The 20958-nt window shown below is 46.7% G+C and overlaps 1 protein-coding gene across 2 annotated transcripts in view; it reads right to left on the bottom strand.

The window, feature by feature from the left end:
- TAFA4 (TAFA chemokine like family member 4) overlaps positions 1-20958 on the bottom strand; it is a 332620-nt gene that overhangs the window by 193001 nt on the left and 118661 nt on the right. For both annotated transcript variants that reach the window (XM_088473439.1, XM_088473440.1), the window contains exon 2: positions 15435-15572. In XM_088473439.1, the coding sequence (XP_088329565.1) occupies positions 15435-15514 (80 nt within the window). In that variant the 5' untranslated portion in view covers positions 15515-15572. The remainder of the gene's footprint in view (positions 1-15434; positions 15573-20958) is intronic.

Here is a 20958-nt window from a genome sequence, read left to right as displayed (position 1 = left end):
GGGCACTGTGTGGCACAATGATGGGGTACTGTGTGGCATAATGATGGGGCACTATGTGACATAATGATGGGGCAATGTGTTGCATAATTATGGGGTACTGTGTGGCATAAAAAAAGAGCACTGTGTGGCATAATTATAGGGCACTGTGTAGCATAATTATGGGGCAATGTGTGGCATAATTATGGGGTACTGTGTGACATAATTATGGAGCACAGTGGGGTATAATTATGTGGCACTATGTGGCATAATTATGGGGCAATGTGTGGCATAATTATGGGGCACTGTGTTGCATAATTATGGGGCACTGTGTGGCATAATTATGGGGCACTATGTGGCATAATTATGGAGCACTGTGTGGCATAATTATGGGGCAATGTGTGGCATAATTATGGGGTACTGTGTGGCATAATGATGGGGTACTATGTGGCATAATTATGGAGCACTGTGTGGTATAATTAAGGGGGCACTGTGTGGCATAATTATGGGGCACTGTGTGGCATAATTATGTGGTACTGTGTGGCATAATTATGGAGCACTGTGTGGCATAATTATGGGACAATGTGTGGCATAATTATGGGCAATGTGTGGCATAATTATGGGGCACTATGTGGCATAATTATGGAGCACTGCATAATTATGGGACAATGTGTGCATAATTATGGGGTACTGTGTGGCATAATGATGGGGGTACTGTGTGGCATAATTATGGAGCACTGTGTGGTATAATTAAGGGCACTGTGTGGCATAATTATGGGTACTGTGTGACATAATTATGGAGCACAGTGTGGTATAATTATGGAGCACTATGTGGCATAATTATGGGGCAACGTGTGGCATAATTATGGGGTAATGTGTGGCATAATTATGGAGCACTTTGTGGCATAGTTATGGGTGCTGTGTGGCACAATGATGGGTCACTGTGTGGCATAATTATGGGGCACTATGTGGCATAATGATGGGGCAATTTGTGGCATAATTATGGGGTACTGTGTGGCATAAAAAGAGAGCACTGTGTGGCATAATTATAGGACACTGTGTGGCATATTTATGGGGCAATGTGTGGCATAATTAGGTAGCCACAGTGGGGTATAATTATGGGGCACTATGTGGCATAATTATGGGGCAATGTGTGGCATAATTATGGGGCATTGTGTGGCATAATTATGGGGCACTGTGTGGCACAATTATGGGGCACTATGTGGCATAATTATGGAGCACTGTGTGGTATAATTATGTGCAATGTGTGGCATAATTATGGGGTACTGTGTGGCATAATGATGGGGTACTGTGTGGCATAATTATGGAGCACTGTGTGGTATAATTAAAGGGCACTGTGTGGCATAATTATGGGGCACTGTGTGGCATAATTATGTGGTACTGTGTGGCATAATTATGGAGCACTGTGTGGCATAATTATGGGACAATGTGTGGCATAATTATGGGCAATGTGTGGAATAATTATGGGGCACTATGTGGCATAATTATGGAGCACTGTGTGGCATAATTATGGGGCAATGTGTGGCATAATTATGGGGTACAGTGTGGCATAATGATGGGGTACTGTGTGGCATAATTATGGAGCACTGTGTGGTATAATTAAGGGGCACTGTGTGGCATAATTAAGGGGCACTGTGTGGCATAATTATGTGGTACTGTGTGGCATAATTATGGGTCACTGTGTGGCATAATTATGGGACAATGTGTGGCATAATTATGGGCAATGTGTGGAATAATTATGGGGCACTATGTGGCATAATTATGGAGCACTGTGTGGCATAATTATGGGGCAATGTGTGGCATAATTATGGGGTACAGTGTGGCATAATGATGGGGTACTGTGTGGCATAATTATGGAGCACTGTGTCGTATAATTAAGGGGCACTGTGTGGCATAATTAAGGGGCACTGTGTGGCATAATTATGTGGTACTGTGTGGCATAATTATGGAGCACTGTGTGGCATAATTATGGGACAATGTGTGGCATAATTATGGGCAATGTGTGGTATAATTATGGGGCACTGTGTGGCATAAAAAAGAGCACTGTGTGACATACAAAAATGGGGCACTGTGTGGCATAATAATGGGGCATTGTGTTGCATATAAATGGGGTAATGTGTGCACGGTGCATCCACCAGAGCTTCTTCCCCCACCCATCCTTTAATTGCTTACCTGTGCTAATCTGCCATTGGTCCTCCCCCCTCTCTTTTTCCAGGTCCCCCCCTCCCACTTTATACAATGGTCCCTATAATAAGATCTATGCACAGTTTTTAGTGGTTCCCATTACCCTTTTCACTATTATGCTTCTCTATCTTCTGCAATATATGCTTAATGCCTTGACGTCACTACTGTTCAATTATTGCCCTATCCCCCAGACCCCCTCACTTTCATCTTTCTGTACCCCAACTCTTGATTGTTTATGTGGAAAAGAATAAACTTTACATTAACAAAAAATATTGGGCACTTGTGACATAATTATAGGGCTCAGTGTGGCATATAAATGGACCACTGTGTGGCATAACAATGAGCATAGGCCCTGATTCAGAGCCGACGCTCTGACCAGAGCGCTCGCTCTGAATCAGGGCCCACCTCCATAATTATGGAGCGTCCTCCTGGACGCTCGTATAGCTGTGGGTCACCACCCACAGCCTATACGAGCGTGCAGGTTGATGGTCGCGATGACCCCATCGCCACTGCGAGCCGAAGCCTGCGGTTGAGTTTCTCAACCGCAAGGCCCGGAGTGATTTTGGCTCTATCAGAGCCAAAATCACTCCCACTGACATCACTAGTGATGTCAGTGGGCCGGCTTCTGACGGTAGGCGTTCCCTTGGGAACGCCCCCGTCTGGGAGGCATGCCCCCGGCACGCCCACCAAAGGGGGCATGCTGTCAATCAACATCGACAGCACGCCCCCTTTGATCAGACACAACGAGCGAAGGAAAGTCCTTCGCTCGTCGCGTCTCGCGCATGCGCACGACGGAGCTCCCTCCGTCGTGCGCATGCGCAGTGCACACCATCAACCCACTTGCGAGTGGACAGCCGCTCGCGAGTGGGTCTGAAACAGGCCCATTGTGTGGTATACAAATGTAGCACTGTGTGGCATAATTAGGGGGATCAGTGTGGCAAAAAATGGGCACTGTTACATAATAATGGGGCTCTACGTGGCATAGAAATGGGGCACAGTGTGGCATAATAATGGGGCACTATGTGGCATAGAAACATAGAATTTGACGGCAGATAAGAACCACTTGGCCCATCTAGTCTGCCCCAATTTTAAACATATTGTTACCTCAACCCTTATTGATCCTTACTTCTTCTGAAGGATATCCATTATCCTTATGTCTATCCCATGCATATTTAAAAATTGCTCTACTGTCTTAGCCTCTACCACCTCTGATGGGAGGCTATTCCACTTGTCCACTACCCTTTCTGTGAAGTAATTTTTCCCACTGCATAAAAGTTAATATTGCGTCTTTCCGAGTGGGCTCCATCACCAATTGCTGGAGGGAGGCTCGATATAATGAATTCAGGATGTCCCTACTTCTAGTGGAACTTGCCACAGACACCTCCCAGTTTATATCGGGTAGATTAAAATCTCCCATGATTATAACCTATCCTTTTATTATCCAGTTCCTCTTCTTGACCTGGTGGTCTGTAGATCACACCAATACGAAGAATCACTTTCTCCCCTGTTTCTATAGTCATCCAAAGGGACTCAGGGCCTGATTCAGACCTGGTCGCAAGCGCTCACAACCGGTCGATGGTGGCCCATGAGAACGCCTACCGTTTGGGGCGGCCCCACTGACATCGCAAGGCCCTGATTCAGAGCCGGATGCTCTGACAGAGCGCTCGCTCTGAATCAGGGCGTCTTATTTTTTTTTATGGAGTGGCCTCCTGGCCGCTCGCATTGCTGTGGGTTGCCACCCGCAGCTAATGCAAGCAGCCAGGATGATGGTCGCGATGGTCAAGACCATCTGTCACTCAACATCGACAGCACGCATGTGCTGTCACTCAACATCGACAGCACGCCCCCTTTGGTGCGAGACCCGGAGCGACGGATTAGCCGGCTCCGTCGTGTGCATGCGCTCTGGGCCACCATCGACCTGGTTGCGAGCGCTCAGCGCTCGCAACCGGGTCTGAATCAGGCCCTCAGTTTATTATTCAATACTATGTATTAACGTAGTATTTATGCTTTCCTTGACATACATTGCTACTCTTCCTCCTATTCTTCCCATTCTGTCATTCCTAAATAAAGTATATACTGGTATAGCTATGTCCCAGTAATGATTTTTATTGCACCATGACTCCGTTAGAGCCGCAATATCCAGATCATCCCTTGTCATTATTACAATTAGTTCAGGGACTTTTATTTCCTAAGTTCCTAGCATTTGCACACATTGCTCTTATAGTTTTAGTTGTTTGCTTATTTCTCCTGTTCCTAGGTATGTTCATCTCTCTGCCTATGTTTATTTGGTTTTGTTCTGAAAAAAAGGAACACTGTGTGGGGTAATAATGGGGCACAATGTGGCATGAAAATGAGGCACTGTGTGACATAATAGGGTACTGTGTAGCATAATTCTTGAGGGGGCAGGGCCGGCCCGTTATACCAGGTACGCAGCTGCGTACGGCGCCAAACTGTAAGGGCGCAGCCGGAATCACAATAAGTCGCAATGACTTATACTATATGCAGCTGCGCCACTATCGGGGGAAGACTGCAGTCCCGGCTCCTGGAATCCCAGCTCCCGGGGTCGGACCCTGGCTGAACGGGGAAGCCCGCCGAGGCCCGCCCGCCCCTATCGCTACTCCCTCCAGCGGCACTCGCAGTGTCCAAAACAAACTTTGTTTGACATACCTGCCGACGGCAGCCAGTGAGCTGTCCCCTATGGTCAATAAAGTTTGTCTTGGACGTGGCGCGCGTGATGATGTCACGTGCCGCTGGAGGGAGTGGCGATAGGAGCGGGTGGGCCCTGGCGGTGTGAAGTGGTGACAGGGCTGCTGGAGTCTGGACATACAGGAAGGTGAAGGGGCAGAAGAAGATGGAGGCTGGGCCAGAGGAAGGTGATGAGGACTGGGGGTCAGAAAGTGACAGGTCACAGTGTCAAGTGAAGGGGCAGAGGATAATGAGGGAGGCTGGAGGCAGAGGTGATGGGGGTAGGAGGTGACAGGGGCTGGAAGCAGAGGAAGGTGAAGGGGCAGAAGCAGATGAAGGAGGCTGGGGCAGAGGAAGGTGATGGGTGCTGGACGCAGAGGAAGGTGAAGGGGCAGAAGAAGATGAAGGAGGCTGGGGCAGAGGAAGGTGATGGGGCTGTTGCAGAGGAAGGTGAAGGGGCACAAGAAGATGAAGGAGGCTGGGGCAGAGGAAGGTGATGGGGCTGGACGCAGAGGAAGGTGAAGGGGCAGAAGAAGATGAAGGAGGCTGGGGCAGAGGAAGGTGATTGGGGCTGGGGTAGAAGGTGACGGGCTGGAATCAGAGGAAGGGGATGGTGCCTGGGGACGGAGGAAGGTGAAGGGGGCACAGGAAGATGAGGGAGGCAGAGGAAGGTGAAGGGGCAGAGCAAGATGAGGGAGGCTGGAGGCAGAGGAAGGTGATGGGGGCAGGAGGTGACAGGGGCAGGAAGCAGAGAAAGGTGATGTTCCTGGTGACGGAGGGAAGGTGATGGTGCCTGGGAATGGAGGAAGGTGATGGGGGCTGGCAATGGAGGAAGGTGATGGGGGCTGGGGACGGAGGAAGGTGATGGGAGGGGCTTCTGGGCTGAGGATGGTGATGAGAGGCTGAATTTGAGGAAGGTGATGTGGGGGTGATGACTAAGGATGGCTGGCCGCAGACACCATTCCTCCTACCCCTGAGGCATCCCCAGCACTGTCATCAAACAGGCCTTGCACAAAAGACGGAAGACAAGAACTACAGCCTGAGAGACAGTGTGGTAAGCCATAGCGTATTTTTACTTTATTTAAAGGCTGGCAGATATTTCAATATATATATATATTTCTATTGAACAAAGTTTTATTTTCAATGATTCGGGGTTACATTCCCTTCATCAGGATACACACACGGGACGGGAGGTGGGGGGGACAAAACATATTCTTGCACCTGGGCCCACCACTCTCTAGTTCTGACACTGGGGGGAGGCATTTACATGTATGTGGCATAATGCAATATAAAGGGCATTACATGTGTGGCATAATCAGGGCTTAAAGTGGTCCTGGAGAGGTGATGGAACTCATCTCTCCCACTCTCCCACCGCCTCCCCCCCCCCCCCGCCCTGGGGGATATAACAGTGTGAAAGATATTTCAGATGCTTTTTTTTTTTTTTTTTAGCACTCCTGCCATCAGCTGAGACTACAATGTTAGATCACTTAAAAAGAAAAAAAAAATGTTCTATATCATCACCGAATTTTTTTCTGCCTTGCCTCTGAGGTTTTTTTTATGGAGTCCCCACAACCTAGTCTATGTCACTTGGAAGCCCAATTTTTTGCTGCAACCATTATGTATTACCTTCTCTTAATTCTTTCCTTACCTAATATGCTGGTTTCTCTAACGAAATTGAGCCTCCCAAGGCAGACAGTGAGTGTCTCTCTGTCTGTGGGATTACTGTGCAGGGACTTGGTGGAGATGGAACTAGTTCCACCTACCATTAGAGGTGACGGAACTCAGGGCCTGATTCAGACCCGCTCGCAAGCACTCGCAAGCGGGTCGATTGTGCCCTAGTGCGCATGCGCAAAACGGAGGGAACTCCGTCGTGCGCATGCGCGAGACCCAGATAGCGACAGCCAAGCTGTCGCTCCGGGTCTCGCACCAAAGGGGGCGTGCTGTCGATGTTGAGTGACAGCACGCCCCCTTTGGTGGGCGTGCCGGGGGCGTGGCTGCCAGACGAGGCGTTCCCATGGGAACGCCTACCGTCTGGGTCCGGCCCCACTGACATCACTAGTGATGTCAGTGGGAGTGATTTGGGCTCTGATAGAGCCAAAATCACTCCAGGGCTTGCGGTCACCAAGACCCTATTGCAGGGTCTCGTCGCAAGCCCGATGGTCGCGATGGTCTTGACCATCGCGACCATCATCATGGACGCTCGCATAAGCTGTGGGTGGTAACCCACAGCTATGCGAGTGTCCAGGAAGACGCTCCAAAAAAAAAAAACACCCTGATTCAGCGTCCGGCTCTGAATCAGGCCCTCAGTTCCACCCCGTTCCTGCCCACTTTAACCCCTGAGCATAATATATTAGGGCATTACATGTGTGTGGCATAATGTATTAGAAAGGGCATAACTGCTGTCACCCTCTCCCTGTTACAAACTGCTGTCACTCTTACTCTCACCCTGCTCTCATCCTCTCCCTTTTACCAATCGCTGTCACCCTCTACCTTTTGTCAATCATTGCTGTTACCCTCTCCCTGTCACCCAGTGCTATCACCCTCTCCCTGTCATCACCTCTTTCCCTGTGACCATCTCCGTCATCACCCTCTACATCATCACCCTCCCTGTTACCCACTGATGTCACCCCCTCCATTACCAACTAACTTCACTCTCTCCCTGACACCTATTGCTGTCACCCAGTGCTGTCACCCTCTCCCTGATGTCACCCAGTGCTGTCACCCTCTCCCTGTTATCACCCAGTGCCGTCATCCTCTCACTGTCACCAAGTGCTGTCACCCTGTCCCTGAATATGTATCTTTGGGTATAATTGTAGCTTAGCACTCAGGGTGGTCCTGCTGTATAAGGACTTCATACATATTCAGGTGGGGCCTATGTGTTTTTTTTGCAAAGCATAAAAGCATAATTATTTTCACGTGGGGGCTAATATGTTTTTTTTATGCGTAGCCTATGGGGGTTATTCAATTAGACGCAGGGTTTCCCCCGTCAAAAATCCCCGCTCTGTGGGGAAAGGCTGTGCAATTAAATAGCCTTTTTCTGTCGCCTAAAAAATATGGATTATTTCACATGGGGCGCCAAAATTTATATCCACTTGCCAAATAAATTAGGCTCGGGCCGGCCCTGTGTGGGGGTCAATGTGTGTAAATTCTCTTACAGGGTGCTAGTAGACCTGGAACTGGCCCTGATTTTTAGGCTGTCTTTCATTGATTCATTGATTTGTCCAGTTTGATAAAGTTAAGAAAGCAGTCAGATTTGCGTTGTATGATGGTTTCTGTAATTCAAGAGTGAGGCTCAGTGCACCGTAGCAATGAACTCCTAAACCTATGCCAAACTACAATTCCCGGCACCATGTGGGTAACCGCCCTCCTCATTTCCCGGTGCTGGTTGGATAACTTGTCCGTACAGGGACACGCTATTCGCTGCATGTGTTCCTGGGGTATGTAGTTAGCAGACTGGCGACCGGGATGCCACCGGTCAAAATCCCGATGGGGATTTAATCGAAATTCCGGAACCAGAATCCAGAAGAACGCCATCCCAAACAAGGTAAGTCCGAGGTATCTGTAAGCCGCGGGAGGGAGTGTCAGGTTTAGGCAGCTTAGCGGGGTTAGGTTTTGGGGGAGGGAGGTTAGGGTTAGGCACCCCTAGGGGGAAGGGTTTGGGTTAGGCACCACTGGGGGGGGTTAGTGTTAGGCACTTAGGGGGGAGGGTTAGGTTTAGGCACGAAGGGGGAGGGTTAGGTTTAGGCAGAAACGGGGATGGTCAGGGTGTGGGCTGGGTAGGGTTAGTGTTAGGCTACAAGAAGGGAGGGTTAAGGGGATTAGGGGGAGGATTAGTATACTTACCCGACCCCTGTCGGGATAACGACCATCAGGATGCTGCTGTCAATCAGCAAAAGCAAAGTCCTTTCAGGCTTACTGATCTCTGGCATCAGGTAGGTGTTGTTACTCCAGCTGCCCCTGAGGGGGCGATATTCAGCGATTTAGGGACGCCAAAATAGAATTATATCTTGGGCCCCCAACCTAAAAACATTCTGATGTTCCTTGATATGAGGTGCCAATGTGTACAAGGCCAAAATAAGTAATGCCTACAGCAGCTGACAGATTGGATGCCTAGTCCTGAATGGAAATGTTATACATAACCCTGATTTTGTCGACATGTTAATTGCTTAAGTAACCACAAGTTGGTGAAACCATCAGCTTCCAATTTATATCCCTCCATTTATTTTGGTAGTTACCAGTATTTCGGGGAACATTTATCCAGAACACTCTATTGTGCATCAACAAATGGAATGAGCTTGTAAACAACTACAGTAGCACGTAATCCAGACCTTTTATCCCATTATCTTCTATAAAACTATAAACAATTTCCACAGTCCTTGGATAAGTTGCCTCTCCTGGGAGTTGGTGAAAAAGAGATAATCTTCAAAATTAAATCTTTTAATTGTTTGTAGCCATTTAAATTATTAAAGGGATTTAAGAATTAAATGTGTGTGTCCTTAGCGCTGGGGAAGCTCTGTAACCACCCCGGCTAGGGAATGGAAAGTGGAATGTCTGCTGAAGTTCTGTATTCATCTCTGCATTGTTTCCTTTACAAGCAGCCGCTACGGACTTACTAAACAAAATGGTGCTACATCTGTTCATATAGCATAGTAGCACTTATTTATGCACAAATCTCCGGGAAAATGGCAGCCGCGCCGTTTCCTCTGTGACTTCCCTTGCTACGGCAGTGCCGATGCGGTACTCCAGAGAAATATGTATAAAACATGGATAGATAAGCATTATAGATAATCTGGAGGTACAGTAGGTGGCGCTGTTTCTTAAGTTGTGACATTGTACTCAATTGTAGAAACATGTTTCTTAATTCTTCATGTTACTGCACGTTTCCATGTAATTGTTACATTAAAATGTATCCAACAATGTTCCATACATGTTGATTGCTTGAAATAAGAAGAATATTTAGCACCAGGTAATGCGCCCAGGCACAAAAACAACTGAAAAATAAAAGCTGTGAAATCTGCATTCTATGTGAGTAAATTAACACTGTATTTTAAAGGGAACAAACTGAATAACTGAATGTAGCAGCGGGTGAGGATATAAAGTGTACCAATATGGTAGTCATATTTTGTGCCATCTACCTGATGTATATAGTGCACTGATTAATGCCCTGGAAACAGAGGGCCTGATTCAGAGCCGCTCGTAAGCGGCCGCTCGTTCGCTCTGAGCGATGTTCGCACATCTGCGCATGCGTATGGGTCGTAATGCACATGCAGCAACCAGTCATTGTGGTCGGAAATCGAGCGCTCGCAAAATAGCGAGTGCCTGCTAATTTGAGTGACAGGATGAGGCGTTTGTTGGTGGTAACAGGGGAAGGTGCTTGAAAACGGGGAGTCGAGATCCGAACGCAGGCGTGCCAAACGGTCAAAACGAGCGTTTTAAGGGTGTGCATAATTAACAAAGCAGCGTCATCGACCACGTCACTTGGTTGTTTCTTAGCCTGAACTGTTCGCATGATTGCGGTAGGAAAATTCAACCACAAGCACTGCGAGCAGTTCAGACGCCTTTCGATGTACTCGATTAATCTAATAAGTAGCGGAGATGACGTAGGATGCGAGCGGCCAGGGGGCGTCTTTACAAAATAGCGAGCGCATGTTTCGTTCGCTCGCTCAGACATAGAGGCGTCAACAGACCGCAAAGAGCGAGCGCTCAATTTAAATAGCCGGCCCCTTTTTCTGAATGAGCGAGCGCAAATAGCGTCCGGCTCTGAATCAGGCCCAGAGCTTGAAGTGGAATTAACAACAGACTTAATGAAAACCAAGCTTATTGATTAACGCCAGCATACAAAGTAAGTTATACGTCACAACATAGAATGACCCTTAAAGATATAAAGTCACAGAATAGGCAAATGAGAGCATGTTTTAGATGCAAGAAACAGGAATATATAAAGTAAGATTCCTCAACTTGGAAAGCAGAGCAACAGAGGGGTCTAAGCAAAAAGTTAAAACCACATATACTTATACTACACTATAACTTATCTAGCAGATGGAAGTACTGACATCGCTAAAGGAACTAGGGCCCTGATTCAGAGCCGGACGCTCTGACCAGAGCGCTCGCTCTGAATCAGGGCCCACCTCCATTAATATGGAGCGTCCTCCTGGACGCTCGTATAGCTGTGGGTCACCACCCACAGCATATACGAGCGTGCAAAATGATGGTCGCGATGGTCTTGACCATCGCGACCATCGGAACTGCGAGTGAAAGCCTGCGGTTGGGTTTCTCAACCGCAAGGCCAGGAGTGATTTTGGCTCTATCAGAGCCAAAATCACTCCCACTGACATCACTAGTGATGTCAGTGGGGCCGGCTTCAGACGGTAGGCGTTCCCTTGGGAATGTCCCCGTCTGGCAGGCACGCCCCCGGCACTTCCACCAAAGTGGGCGTGCTGTCAGTCACCATCGACAGCACACCCCCTTTGATGAGACACTCCGAGCGAAGGAAAGTCCTTCGCTCGTCGGGTCTCACGCATGCGCACGACGGAGCTCCCTCCGTCGTGCGCATGCGCAGTGGGGAACATCGACCCACTTGCGAGCGTACTGCCGCTCGCGAGTGGGTCTGAATGACCCCCTAGATACGTTATAATCTAATACAAAAGGGAGCAATTTTGCAGTAATAGTAAAGGATGTGCTGGATGAAGTATGATGTTAGCCAGAGTCAAAGTGAATGAACACCTGCATCATTTGTACACCGCAAAGGAACAAGTGAGATTAAGGGCCTGATTCATTGCCGATCGCAACTGTGATCACGCATGCAATTGGTCGATTGTTCGTACTGCGCATGCATCGCGCAAACCGGCCAGTGGAATCGGGGCTGCGACCACAATGACACAATGACTATGCAGACCCATCGCAGAGTGATTGACAGAAAGTACCATTTGGGGGAGGTGATGGGGGGTGGATGGGGAAACGCAGGCTTGCCAGTTCATTTGAACACCGTTGCATGGGCCTGCATAAATTATCCACTGTGATGCCATACGCAGCTTGAGAAGTCATAGCGTGCATGGAAGTTAGCAATTTCTGAGTAAGGTCGGGGCTTGTGCAAGTGTGTGTGAGGCTGCGATGGTACTCGAATTTACCGTTAGCTTCGCAGTCTTGCTAAACATTACGGATGTGTGTAAGGTAAAGTGGATGTCCTTATGTTATGATGCGACGGCATAGCGATCGCAATGGATTAGCATACTATCGCAGTAGAACTGCGTGCGAGATCGCTATTGCAATCGTTAGTGAAGCAGGCACTAAGTACACACAGGAACAATAATTGCAGTTAGACATGGCACAGATTTCCTGGGTACACACCCCGGAAAACATACAGGAACTGCAAAAGCAGGAATTAATAAAGGATACAGGACTATAAAGTAACGACAAGAAGTATCACCTAAACCCACATATTTTGAAGTGACTATGGAGGTGAGATTTACAGGACATGAATAATAAACTTCTTAAGACAACAGAGCATAGAGCATAAACAATTCCATATACTTCAAATCAATAGAGAGCATCTGAAAGGAAGAACAGAACCCTGACTGAAATTATGAGACGTTTGTTAATGGATCATCTGAAATATACCCAGCAGAAATGACAGCTACAAACTTCCAAAACATGTCATGGTGAGTCACCTGGAGCACTGTATACCATTTCAGAGTTATTGGATGCAAAGCATTTGTTATGCTCCTGAAGGAAAACACAGCAAGCTACAAAACTGAGCAGTGGGATGAGTCCTGTTGGATCCAGTGATGGTTCTGATGGGTATAGGATCCTAAATGCAAGAACAGACATCAAGCAACAGTGTGACTTTTGTTGAATACCTAAGGGATGATGGGATGCCTGACTAGACTTACTGTACGTACAGAGTAGATATGCAGCACTAAATAGACCATCAGTATATCTCTGAACAAATACATTAATTCCGTGTGGGGTTAAGCACCATAAACAACAGCTTATAGTCAACAACAGAGAATGAAATAAGGCACTCAACAAAGCAAATCACCATACGCCACCTGTACACCTCTCATACAAAGCCAGTGCAATTAGCATACATGAACTCCCATCTTGGTAGGACTATCTCCTGCTTCAGATGGGGAAGCCAGTAGATAGATCAAAGACACAAAGTCTATGCACAACAACAGGGTGTTTTCTCTATAACAACTAATGACTAGCCATGTCTGTGTTTTTGGGAAGAAAAAACCCCAAATCCTCTTACAGCGGCCGATTATACGTTGCACTGAGCTCCGTCCTGCAGACAGATCTTGCACTGTTTAGCTATGCACAAGCTCTGCAGACTAACGCAAGTCTCTACGGGCGATTCCGAGTCATGTGCGTCTCTACTTGCAGCTAAATGGTCGTAGCTTGGCTGCAATAGAGCACTTGCACCAATAGATGTGTCCTCATACACCCCGCCTCTATAAACCATACGGCTCCAAGCGGTGGAGAATGGCGACTTTTTTTTAATATTTCGACTCTTATCTCAGACACAGCAAAGCAACACTCACAGGGCCTGATTCAGACCCGCTCACGAGCGCTGAGCGCTCGCAAGCATGTCGTTGTTGCCCAAGAGTGCAATGCGTACGACGGAGGCGGCTCCGTCGTGCGCATGTGCGAGACCCGAATAACGACGGCCAAGCCGTCGTTATGGGTCTCGCACCAAAGGGGGCGTGCTGTCGATGGTGATTGACAGCACGCCCCCTTTGGTGGGCGTGCCGGGGGCGTGGCTGCCCAGACGGAGGCATTCTTATGGGAACGCCTACCGTCTGGGGCCGGCCCCACTGACATCACGAGTGATGTCAGTGGGAGTGCTTTTAGCTCTGATAGAGCCAAAAGCACTCCAGGGCTTACGGCAGACGAGACCCTACCACAAGGGCTCATCGCAAGCCCGATGGTCGCGATGGTCTTGACCATCGCGACCATCATTTATGCGAGCTATGCGAGCGGCCAGGAGGCCGCTCCAAAAAGTAAGAGGGACGGCCCTGATTCAGAGCGAGCGCTCTGTCAGAGCGTCCGGCTCTGAATCAGGGCCACCGTGTACGAGAGACACTGGACTGGGACTTTAACCGAACAGGAATTTGATTTAAGCGGGGTGGGTACGGGATGGTGGCGCTCAAGTTGGCAATTTATCTCCCTCCACTTTATCTCTCTCCAAGCTTTGATACATCTCCCCCACAGTGGGAGAGATGTAGCAAACTTCTAAAGAGAAGAGAAGTGAAGAAGTCGCCCATACTGTAGCTTTAATCAGCTTCTAACTATCAATTATCGAGTACATTCTAGAACATGATAGCTAGAAGCTGATTGGTTGCTATGGGCTCCACCTGTCCTTATTAAGCTGCCCATCCATTACACGATACGGGGACGACGGCACGATTACGACGCCGTCGTCTCCCGCGGGGTGAAGTGCATACACTGAACGTTCAGACGTTCAGTGTATGCAGATCAATCATCCCCAAACATGGCAACCTGACGGCGGTCGTCAGGTTGACCGTCATGTTCGGGCGATGGTTGATGTTAAAAACGACCAGCAGGCGCACGCATCGCTGGTAATTTTTTAATCTTTTACTGCCCAATTTGCGGGCGATTACAAAGCGATGGAGCGATAACGACCGTCGTTATCGCTCCTTCGCTAGGTTTAATCGCCTAGTGGATGGGCTGCGGGCAGCATTAGAAGGTTCAATATATCTCCCCCCGAGCGATCTACTGTAGATGTGTTTGGCAGCATCCAAAATGTTACCAGCCCTCTCCTGGATGCACTTGTACCAAAGCAACAAAAACTGCAATCAAACACGCACTAATAAAGTCTATTCACTTTCATATTTCAATTGAGGCATCGTTTTCTCTCCATTCATAGGACAACATGTAAATGTTGAATCCAATGGATCGGGTGGCCGTAAGCACAGATGGATCCCAGGAAAGAAAATCTATAGAGCCAGATCTAATAGCCTGCTACATGCATACATTAGTAGACATTAGCAGCGAGTTAGACCGTATTTTTAAAACGGCAGTAATAACCTGGTTTTGCCTTTTTAAATTATTGCTGCTTTAAAATTACAGGCTAACTTTCCAGAATTGTGTCTGTGTCATACATCTTGCGTAAGACATATTTATTAATTATCGGGTCTTATTATCGCTTATCGTGGCAATAAGAAATGAAGGTACAATTGAAAAAAGTGATATTATCGCGCTCAAGTAAAAAGCAGCTTATTTAAAAAAATCAATATGGTGTAATTGGTGAATAAGCGCTAATGGGTAAACCTAATGTAATTACAGTGCATACGGAAAGTATTCACAACGCTTCACTTTTTCCATTCAAGTGCATCTCTACATCAGCATAATGCCCACTTGAAGAGATTTGACTGACTGTTATTTCTAACAAGAGATTCTGCGGTAGTTACATGTTTAATTTTCTTCAGCAAAATGGCCTCAGCAATGGATAATGGCCTCCTTACGATGTCTATTACACTACTGCTCAAAAAAATCCTCCTCAGCCTCTTTAGCCCTCAACGTATCTGCTTTTAACCAAACAATCTTACCTTAGGGGCTTTCCAAGAATTTTATTCCAGTCAAACACAATTATTTTTGTATCTGCTTCAAAGTTGCTCCAAATTCCCATTTGCAACTACAGGTAACTATTTCTGCATTTCATAAAAATGTCTTCCCCCAAAAGAGACCTGTGAGAGAAAACAGAACAGATGGCAATTAGAGGATTACATTGTGATGTTTGCAAATCTTTCTATAGCCCAATATAACTGTTTAGTATAAATTTCTAGACTCGTTTACATACATGAAGGTGAGAAGATGGACTGCACATATATATGTTAGCGCTTTCCTAAATCTTTCTGTGACTTTGCTTCATTATTAATAAAACACAGATAGCAGGTTAGTAATTGTGATAGTCCCTATGAAGCATACTTGCCTAGTCTCCTGGAGCGACCGGGTGGCGCTACCAGCCGCCCAAAAAGTAGGCAAGTTTCCTGGGTGGCCGCCTCCCGCCTGCATAACCCGGACCCCTCAGCACCCCTACACAAACACCGCTGCAGCAGGAATCGCGTTGTTGTAGCCCCACTCACTGCTGCACAATGCCGGTAATCTCTGCATTGTGTAGCAGGGGCGGGGCCACAATGACGCAATCACGCCCCTAATGCTGTATCATTTCACCACCATGTTCCCCCTATCCAGGGGCACAGAGAGGGGGGGAGGGAGCGGGTACTAATTACCCAGGTCCAGGCTTGTTGGAGGGACCGGGTCTGACGCCGCCTCTCTTCCCTCCTAACTGTCAGCAGCCCAGCACACGCTGCTGTGTCCTGGGCAGCAGTGTGCTGGGCTGCAGTGGGAGACTGTAGCAGCAGCAGCAGTCTCCTCTGCCTGTGTGGGGGAGCGATCACACTGATTGCGATCCCCCCTCATTTTGCGCCGGGCTGAGGGGCTCACAGCGCCCTCTTCCCCAGCATGCAGCACGGACAATTGTTTTTTCCTTAGGGGGAAGGCCACGCCCCCGGGCCCAGGCTTGCTCTTAACGGCACACACACAAAACCACCCCCCTGCTGTGCCCAGCGCCATCAGTAAGTATGCTTTGGAGGCAGGTGCACCAACAGCCGGGCCCTGGTGAAAGGGGCGTGGCCTAATTGTGGGCGGCGTGGTCACGCCCCCTTAGGGAAAAATCATTTTGGCGGCGCTGTGTGCTGGGGAGGGGGCATATCCAGTGGGGACGCGATCAGTGTGATTGCTCCCCCCCACAGGCATAGGAGACTGCTGCTGCTGTGACTGCTGTCTAGCAGCAGCAAGCAGACTCCCAGTGCAACCCAGCACACAGTAGAGTGTGCTGGGCTGCTGTGATGTAAGAAGGAGGGGGGCAGCACTGGTCCCTCCAGCAAGCTCGGGAATTAGTACCCGCTCCCCCCCTCTCGGCGCCCCTGCATGGAGGCATAATTAGTAACAAAGACCAATGCCCCCAGCAACCAATCAGATATCAGATTGTTGGCGGGTTCTGTAATCAGATTAATGGATGCTAATGTCTGATTGGTTGCTATGGGAAAAAAATTAACAATAAATGGGTGCCATTTTGTTAATTAAAATGGAAGTGTACTTGCATAAGAATGTAGACAATTCAATATCAACCAATGCCGCATTTGTTATTAGTCAGGCTTGTATGAATATTTGTTTATGAAGTGCTGCAATGATGTCATTACATACTTCTTAATAAATATACAGTATAGGCTGCAACTTAAGACCCGTCCATAAAAATTCAGTGTATTGGTGACAGGTGCACTTTAAGTATAGTCTATATGGAATGTAAACACTTTAGCTAAGTTATTAATCTTTCTATCATCGCTCAATCTCACAAAAACATCCTATTCTGTCACTATACATTTAAATCAAGGGTCTGATAAATGAACTCAAGTACACCCTTGTTCCTTTCAGCGCGTTCAATAGTCAATTGGGTTAATAATATTATGCATATCGTTTGACCTTACAATCTAGAGGCTCTTTGCAATTATACTGCTATATAAGAGCATGTTAAGTGGGTTTAAGGATCTCTCTGTCATGATGGATTCTTGTGAAAGGGGAATGTAAATGAACAAAATCATTGGTAATACCACGCAGTTCATATTGAGTAATTAAAATGGACATATCCAAGGTACTTAAATAAGTTGACATATAAACCATCTGCTTTATTAACGGATTGAATATTATTATTTCAAACAAACTGACAGACTTGCAACAGTTTTGCTACCTTGCTTGACATTAATGCACTGTGTGGATTGGTTAATTCATGCATAGGGAAAAGTGATGTCACAGCAACTCAAATGACTGCAGTCTCAACTTTGTGACTTGTATCAAATCCCATTAGGGAACTGTGATCCATAATTTTGCAACATATTCTGCCTATTCATAACTGAAATTTTCAATTTGGGGGTCTAGTGGAAAATTTTAGCTAACAAGGTTTGTGTACAAAGTACTATTACAGGTTGAGTCTACCATATCCAAAATGCTTGGGACCAGGGGTATTTTGGATATCAGAATATTCCGCATACCATATTGAAATGTTTTAGGAATAGGGCCCAAATCTAAACACAGAAAGCATTTATGCTTCATATACACCTTAATTTTATACAATATTTTCAGTAATTTTGTGGCTCAAACTAAGTTTGTGTACATACATGAAATTTATTTATGTTTCATATACACCTTATACACACAGCCTAAAAGTCATTTTATACTTTTTTTATATTATTTTGTGCTTTAAACTAGGGGTGAGCGGGTTCGGTTTTACTCGGATTTACTCGGATCTTTAAACGGCATTTTATTGGCTATCGCCTATCATGTGTTTTGGGTAGCCAATATAATAAATCCGAATTTGCGGTAAAGTGGCGATAAGAACCGAGTAAATCCGAGTAAAACCGAGTCTGCACATCCCTACTTTAAACAAAGTTTGTGTACATTGAACCATCAAAAATCAAAGGTTTCACTAGCTCAGTCAAGCTAAAAATATTCCGTATTTCGGAATATTCTGTATTTCGGAATATTTGGATATGGGAGACTCAACCTGTAATATAAGATTGATTAGAATTGGTAAAACAACAAAATAGTTTTGCTCATAGGCACCAATCACAAGCCAAAGAGGATAAATCACATTTGCCTACTCTCCTAGAAGATGTGGGAGACTCCCGATTTATTTGTGTAGTCCCCCGGAAGAGTGGGTGGATCTCTCTTATCAAGCCCACTTCCCAGTGATGTGGGCAGGATGGGGAGATAATACCAAGAATTGAGAGGCCGTAGGGAGGGGGTGGGGGTCAAATTATGCAAATTGTCTTAGGTCCGTCTCCTCCCACAGGCCCGCGATTTGCAGCATTTTGCCATGCCGGGGGCAGGGCCTAATGATGCAAGAGCCAGTCCCGCCCCCTGAAGTGATCAGCTACATCTCCTCTCCAAGCTTCTCCTGGAGAGGAGGAATTCAAAGTCAGCAAGTATGGGTAAAAGGCTTGTTAGAAAATACAATTAACATCACAATGATCCTTTCTATATTTTCATCAAAGGATAGCAACAACAGAAGATATTCATAAAATAAAAAAATAAAAAAACATTTTTTATAATAAATAATTTTTCTATTTGGAATGACTGACTGAAAGGCTTTGAGGTTTGATGATGCGATTCACCCCTGGCTTTGAACAGTGCTACACGCCCCCTTTGGACATGGTTGCCCCCTCGGATACTCTCTCTAAAGTGGCTTTGGGCTTTTTATAAGACGGTAAGTATGGCGATATAAGAAGTTGATAATCATTTTTTTTAATCTCTGTTCTCTGCGCATTAATAAATGGGGGCCATAGGAGCATATTCAATTGGGCGCGAGGTTTAGGGAGGTAAAAAATCTTGCGCCCAATTTTGGAATACCGCGGCTATGCGCGCTCTCGATACCCGTGATATCCAATTTAAAAAAAGTGGTTGCGGGGTTTTCAGCTCTCAAAAGCCTGCGCTGCGTAAAAAAAAAAAAGAATTCGGCACTTACCTGCCGGAGGTCTCCGGTGGTCTCCGCGGATCCTGGTGGCCTCCCATCTGTCTTCTCACTGGAGAAGGGGCTGCTGGGAGGCTCCAGCTGCTGGTGGGAGGGGCAAGGGCTGCAGGGAGATGTAGTTCTCCCAACCCCCAGTCTAGGGGGGCCACACAGACACTGGGAGGGCCACACAAACCAGGGGTCTCACACACACATACTCATACACACACACACACTCATTCATACACACTTACAAACAGTAATAAACACTCACACACACTGACATACTCACCCTGCTGCAGAAGACCCGGCTTCCGACGCTGGATGAAGAAGACACCGCTTCGGAAGGTAAGTAATTAAGGACTAATTAAGCTAATTGGTAACTTCCAATTATTAATTAGTCCTGGGGAGGGGGTACCGCCGAGGTGCCAGAGCAAGTCCTGGTGATTTTTCCTAAAATTAAAAACACACTTGCTCTGGAGGTGCGTAAAAAAAACCTCCCGGCGTGTAAAAAAAGAAATAATCTGCAGTTATTTGAATAACAAAAATCCCGCACAAGCTGGAAAAACCTCGCAGGTGCGGGTGTTTTTGCTATTCTCGCACCCAATTGAATATGCCCCATAGTGTGTACTATTTTAGTCAGGTTCATATACTGCAAGCAGCACTGTTTCTATTGCTCTCTATGGAACATGTCTATACTTCCCTGCAATACAGTAGGTATGTTTGGGAAATGGTATATGGATGGGTTTCTCCAAAAACATACTGGTAGGTTAATATTGACAAAAATTAACCTAATGCATGTGTGTATGTCATCAAATTTTGATTGTAAGCTCCAATGCGATAGAGACTAAGGGGAATCACTAATATTTTCTGTGCAGCACTTTGTAAACTGGTTGCTCAATATTCATAATCTCTCTATATATATATATATATAAAATTAAGTCCCAGATTTAAGAGTCTGCCTCTTCATTTGGGCTAATCTCATGAATCACTAGATGGATTTTTATTGGGGTTTCACTATTTTATACAGTACTGGTCCAGGAAGGTTCAGGTGTATGAACCATTCATCTTTGACAAAAGGGAGCCAAGCAGTGATGATTTTAGTGAAGCAAAGTCACAGAGAAAAAAATCTAGCACCAAGCTGTTGTATAGGAGCTGGCCAGGGTGCTGAAACAGTGAGAGACAGTAAGAGACAATCAGAGATAGTAATGTGCCTTGTTGCTTAGCAGCAGCCTAGAGAGCGGAGTAAATCAGGGACTGAGCAGGATCACGTCTGAGGCAGACAGAGAGAGCCTCTAACGAACCCAAAAATATGCCCTGATGCAGACACAGTAGTCAAGAAAGAGTCAGGGGAGACATAGCTATCAGGAATTGAAAATTAAACAACCATCGGAACACCATCAAATTATTTCCATTCGATGGTGGCAAACATTGGACCACCACCATCAAATGGTGAGAGGCATCCTCCAACGAAACTATGAAGTTGCCCTGTTGCAGACACAGTAGCCAGGAAGGAGCCTGGGGAGGCATAGCTATCAGGAATTAAAAAAACAAATGACCATCAC

Source organism: Taudactylus pleione, unplaced genomic scaffold (assembly GCF_031769625.1).
Source record: "Taudactylus pleione unplaced genomic scaffold, aTauple2 ptg000135l, whole genome shotgun sequence".
Taxonomy (NCBI): Eukaryota; Metazoa; Chordata; class Amphibia; order Anura; family Myobatrachidae; genus Taudactylus; species Taudactylus pleione.
Note: the sequence above shows the minus strand (reverse complement) of the source record. Positions and strands in the feature narration are given on the sequence as shown.